At 41.5% G+C, this 6,219-nt stretch overlaps 1 protein-coding gene across 1 annotated transcript; it reads right to left on the bottom strand.

Moving 5' to 3' along the window:
• On the bottom strand, nt 1-5,909 carry LOC122652876. Its single transcript, XM_043846753.1, has 3 exons — nt 5,249-5,909; nt 577-648; nt 1-157 (listed from the first exon to the last, which is right to left on the bottom strand). The coding sequence occupies exons 1-3, from the start codon at nt 5,861-5,863 to the stop codon at nt 155-157; spliced, it is 690 nt and encodes a 229-aa protein (XP_043702688.1). The 5' UTR covers nt 5,864-5,909; the 3' UTR covers nt 1-154.
• Between the last annotated feature and the right edge of the window lie 310 nt (nt 5,910-6,219).

The raw sequence follows: 6,219 nt of genomic DNA, 5'->3' as shown, positions 1-6,219 counted from the left end.
TCAAACAACTAATACTTACAAACTGATCTAATAGTCCACAAGGAATATGATGTATATAGGAGGGAGCCACCCAGCATAATCAAACATTTGAACTTTCTACCATTCTTCAAGTCCTCATCAGATAATTTGCAGGCTTTACAGATATCCCTTGCAATCACTGAGCAGATCAACACCAATTCATGAATTAGTGAAAAAAAGTGCATATGATGTAGTACCCAATCAACATGATGCAGATTGAAGGCAGCTATGTATAGACAAGATGTTTGTCAACATTTGTAGCCACAATCTAGGTTCATGAATATCCACTGATTTGGAATATAAAATGTCAAGACCTCAAAGCAGCGAGTTGCTGGTTGCATACAAACAATTTCAATGCAGACGGATGCCAGTGATTTGGTTGCAGGCAAAAATTGCTCTATGGATCCTTTCAATGTCTAGGTGAGTTACTGTGAACAAATATTTCATAATGAGATGTTCATTAAGTGGTCAACTCTAGCTACAATAACAACAGAATGACATCGACCAAAAGATAAATAAGCAAATAAGAAGGATAACAACGATAAAATGATTCCTCACCTCAGCATAGCAATTTTGACGGAAGATTTTCTGGTTATCTGTATCCACAATTACTTCGCATGATAATTTTGTCTGAGAAATTTTTGGAGGGAGGGGGTGGGTAGACACAAATGATTCAACATGGTCAGAATATCTCACTTGTACATCCAACTTATTAAAGAATCAAATGGAAAGAAATTGGAAACACCAAATATAATTTTAGTTGCACTGCATCTGACATCGGGCAAAGCTGTGGGAATACGTATTCTTGATTGTGGCAATAAAGTGGCAGTAGCAGTAACTCAGTAAGAGTATTGGAAATAAGACATTGGTAAGAATTGTACCCAACACTCAACATTATCTTTACGAGTATGATGTATAAAAAAGTTGTGCTGTATGCATAGCATACATATGGTTCATAAATGTATGGTGACTTCTAATCTTGGGTACACTTAGACAAACGTATGGTGACTTCTAATCTTGGGTACACTTAGACAAATACTGTAGACTTTGTACGGTGACTTCAGATGCCCACTTAATGTCCTTGAAGGCCATAAATATATTTAGGGTAAATTACATTGCCACCCCCTGAGGTTTGCCTTAAATACAGTGCGATCCCCTGTGTTTTCAAAATATACACTTAGACCCCCTGAGTTTAGGGTATTTGTTACACTCAGCCCCACTCCGTTAAAGTATTCCGTTAGTTGCTGAGGTGTTGGCCATTGAGGCGCTTAAAATGACAAATATACCCTTGATATGGTGTGAACTTACCATTTTGCCCATAGAACAGTCCAAACTTCACACCCCCTTCCTCTGCTACTTGAATCAAGGTTTAGGGTTCTGGCGATCAACCTCAGGCCATCTTCAAGTCCATCACCGACGACCTGCCTCAAGTTCTTGCTATGGCGATCTGCTAAGGCCATCACCGATGACTTGCCTCAGTCTTCTCTCTCTGCTCCTCTTCCTCTTCTCCTCTGTTTTTCTCTCTACTCTTGAACGACTTCTATTCTCTTCTCGTCCTACTTTCTCCGATATGACAAGGTACAATAGGACAGGAGAAGACAAAAATCAGTTCAGATGCCGATGGCCACCAGCCCAGTACCATCAGCCAATAAAGCTCTGATGGCTTCAACGAAGCCTATCCCGGCAGCACAGATGCCGTTGGAGATGTTCGCAAGAGATGCCATTATCGCATGGTTCAGGGGAGAATTCGCGGCGGCCAACGCCATTATCGACGCTCTCTGTAACCACCTGACTCAACTTGATGGACTCGATGGCCATGGTGCTAAGTATGAATCGGTGTTTGCTGCGATCCATAGGAGGCGATTGAATTGGATCCCGATCCTTCAGATGCAGAAATACTCTATAGCAGACGTTGCTTTGGAGCTTAAGAAAGTCACGGCCAAGAAAATGATACAGAGAGGGAGGAGAAAAGAAGAAATTGAGGAAGTCAAGGTTTTTTTTATCATAAAAGGGAAGAAACTAGACAAGATGCCAATGGTAGTGTTCAGGTCGTGAATGGAGAATCCAGGGAGGAAATGAAGGAGAGTGAAGGAGAAGCAGTTGATGAGGTGGGGGAAGAAGTTTCGTCCGTTGACGATCAAGAGCAGCTCCAAGTTTGTATGATTTTTGGCTCGCTTCTTCGATTAGTTGTTCCCGATCTTCATCTGAGGATTTTTTTTCCTCTTTTTAATATTCTCCTGGTTAGCTAGAACTTCTTTCCCACTTTCGTTTCTTTGGTTTCATTCCTTGTTATCCCCTCTGCAATCGGTCCAGAGTTTCAACTTGGTTTTGGTTATCATCTTTCCTTCCTCATTCCACCCCTTCAAAAAATCCATATTTGCTGAATCTGGGTGAAGCATGAAAATAAGAGTTCCATCATCCGTGTGATTTCATGCTCTTTTCTGTCTTATGGAGGGCTATCAATCATTATATAGAAAATTTATATAGGGGTTTTAACTTGATTTAATAGTTTTTGTATCCCCCATCATTCAATCCAACTGAAATTTGGGTCCCCAAGTCACAACGTTTCTCCTTCTTCGTATACTCTCCCTTCTGATTCAAGACTATTTGGGTTTCCTTCCGTTTTTTTCCTGGTAAAACAGAACTGAAGCAAAAATAAAGGGGTTAAACGTGCAAGAGGGTGGCTTTCTCCAAGGAGAAATGGCCACGAATTTCGCTTTCTATGGGGTTACTGGAAGAGGGTAGAGGATGGTAGACGGAGGTTGCAGCGGTGGTGGGGCGGTGGTTGAGGAAGAACAAGAAGAAGAAAGAATAAGAGGAAGGAATAGTGGTGGGTCCAATTATGTTAGAAAAATAAAAAAAATTAGAATATGACTAATTGAAGGGTAAAATTGTCATTTAAATTTTATACTTAACGCCATCCACTCAAGGGTCCACTCAGGGGTGTGGCTGTATAATTTAGAAACACAGGGGGTCACTCTGTATTTAGTATAAACCTCAGGGGGTGGCAGTGTAATTTTCCCATATATTTATCCACCAGATCAAAGATTTCAAACAAGGATAGGATGGTTCTCATTCCAAGGACAATCCTAAGATAAATATTAATGATTTATATCCCCTGCATCCAGAGAGAGTCTCAAGTCTGTGGCTCCTCTTTGACAGCTAACAATGTCATTAAGCTCTAGCCCGCAAAGCTTAGGTCCACCGGCCCTGAACCTCTGTTTGACATTCTTCTGATGTCATGAAACAAATGCCACTTGATTTGCTGAGAACAGCCCATTAACAAATTTTATCCTTGTCAATTCATAGTCTATTGATCTGCTTAAAATCTAATTCTCCCCAGGCATTATAAGATATGTAAAACGAGGAATCAGGCATTTCAAATTCCACTGGCAAGAATTTTAGTCTACTTAATTTACAAGCCTCAGCATAAAAGAAAAAAGGATCACCACTCTCATTAACAGTTATTCCTTTTGGTACTCGTTGAGCAAAATACCATATCCTATCAGAAGCTTAATCCCCCCCACCCCGGTTTTTGAAGAATATATATTTATGTAGGTGAGTGAAAATGCGCAGGGGAGCAGGGAAGAAGAATGCCCAAACCAGCATACACAGAAGAGGTACAACACAAGTGAACAGAAACAAAGCCTCATCCACTGAATTAGATAATCGTCAGATCAGAGTCTCTAGACCAATCTTGGGTACCTCATTGAATTGGGTCAGGAGCGCACAAGTGCTTAATTGAAAACTGCCTCCCTCGTTCAATTGTGCCCCAAAATTGGGTGGAGCATAAGACCACATTGTACCGGGACAACTGGCCAATTTGTTGTGAGCCACCTAGTTTTCATATTACACCCTTTGCCAATGTTTTAAGAACAAAAAGACACTAGCTAGCAAGTTCATGTCCCCTTTGATCACCCCTCTGTCAACTTCGACCCTCCAATCCCATGCTCTCTCCATCACAGGAGGGGGGGTCAAAAGGAAAAAAGGTAAAGATACTGCTATAGAAGATGAAGAGCATGATGATGAAATAGAAGAGGTAGGAAAAGAAGTGGGATGCCCCAAAACCTCAAACTGACCCAGTTTCACTCTTATGTAATTTGATCTATTCCTCTGTGTGTGGTTGGGATCCAATCTTTTGCAATTTTTCTCTCTCTTTTTCTTCTTCATTGTTACCAAGCAGGATTAGTTGTGAATCTATCATATAGACACTGACTAGGCTCCTGAAAGGCCAGAGATGGGGTTTGAATGATCTGTGGATTTACAATACTCTTGGCAACAGTAATGTCTAAAGTAGAGCAACAATCCACCCAATATTAATTTTAGAGCCACCACATGAGTAGTTGGAGGCTTGGGCTTGTTAAACTAATTTTTTGAGTTTTATGACGGGTTAAGACCAGGATATTCACTCATTAGTAACTGATTGACAATTGATTCTTTATCACTACAGATGGTGTCAAACTGTTGAGAAAATGAGAGGACAACAACTCTCTGCAAAGGTACCAGAGAGTTTATTATAACCCAATTTTTTCTGCCGAAGAGCATGTTAATGGTGTGTTTTCATCAGTCTTATGGTCTCATAACATGCTTATATGCCTAACCATTCTAATAGAAAGGTTCATAACCATTCCCTTAACAGTGTACACCATCAAAATTCAAAACCCTCGATGCAAAATATGTCAGCTCAACAAAGATTAAAAGAAAATGGAGTCTACGTCCATGTAAAATCTACAACCATGTAAACCTGTTAGAAACACTTTCCTCGGCATCAAGGCTCTCGATGCAAAAATATATAAGCACAATGAAGATCAGAATAAACTGTGAATCTCTAGGATCTTACTCATTGACCCAAACCTATAGAAATCATTTTCTCCCTCATATACACACTTAAGCATACAAACACCTAAGACCAAATATAAGGTACCCCAACTAGCAGGAAGGAACAAGACTCAAAAAAGAAACAGTTAGACATGGTTCTATAAAAGTCCCTATTAAGACATCCCTACTGAACGCCATAGCAACAGCCGTACATAACGCCCAAATAGAGAGTTTCAAAGAATATTTCTTTTCCTAAAATAAGACATCCCTCTCAGAGACAATTACACCATAATTTCTTAATCAATTCACACATCAACGAATAGCAATTACTCTTAACAAAGTTGCAGAGGAGATGGATCATTGATCAAATATTGCAAGTAACCTAACCATATGGAGTCTGAAAAGAGGTTACCTGGAGCGGAAAATCGAAGAAGAAAAGGCCAAGCTGTCCTCGGACTTGCGAAAGAGTCTCAAAAGGAATACGACCCCGAGCATAATCTTTGAGCAAGTGAAACACATCGTAAACCTCAATCCCTTGGAGTTGAAGCGTGGCGTCGACATAGGAAGAACCCCTGGCCCTCAGATGCCCGCCATGGGAGGTGACATAGCCAAGCTGCCTCCCACGGTACGCAATGGCGATGACGACAGAGCGGTAATCGAGGGAGAAGAAGTCAGGATTACGAACCTTGACGGTGATAGGAATGGAGATGTCGAGGGACACAGCCGGGGAGGTGTGGACGCTGACATGGTTGAGACGGAGGTCAACGACGCTGATAACGGGATCGGAGGGCCAGAGGAAGAAGATCGCAACACCAAGTAGGACAAGAGAGAGGCCGCAGAGGAGATAGCGCCGGAGGGAGCGGCAGATGCTTGGACGGCGGCGATAGAGAGGGAACAGGATGTAGTGTTGGCCCTGCGGTGGTGGTGGTGGATACTGGTAATGAGGGTTGTTGTTTTGATGATGATCGTACTCTGCGGGCTCCGGTGGCACCGGAGAGTAGTACACCGGCTCGCCTTTAGCTTCCATGTTCCTCCCTTCTTGTTGCCAAGGGTTGCGATGTTTTAATTTCTCTTTATTTTCTCCGCAAAGAAGTGAGGATGTGCTGACGTGGCAAAGTCAATTCTTATTTGATAGGGAAATTTATGAATGCCTCCTGAGGTACGGACTTTTTACTAATGCATCCATCTGTACGCACCATTGACACGCACTTCCCTTACTTTTCATATTAATTGATAAGTTAGTCTAAACCGTTAATTGTTCCCCAAAGAAGTTAAAATTTTAACTGAACTGACCATATTGCCCTTTAATATAAACTGAACCTCTGCCATTCTTTTATACTTGAACCATCATTGTCCCAAATCGAAATGAGAAGAAGGAAGAGG

The sequence above is a fragment of the Telopea speciosissima genome, chromosome 2 (genome assembly GCF_018873765.1).
Source record: "Telopea speciosissima isolate NSW1024214 ecotype Mountain lineage chromosome 2, Tspe_v1, whole genome shotgun sequence".
NCBI classification, from domain to species: domain Eukaryota; kingdom Viridiplantae; phylum Streptophyta; class Magnoliopsida; order Proteales; family Proteaceae; genus Telopea; species Telopea speciosissima.
Note: the sequence above shows the minus strand (reverse complement) of the source record. Positions and strands in the feature narration are given on the sequence as shown.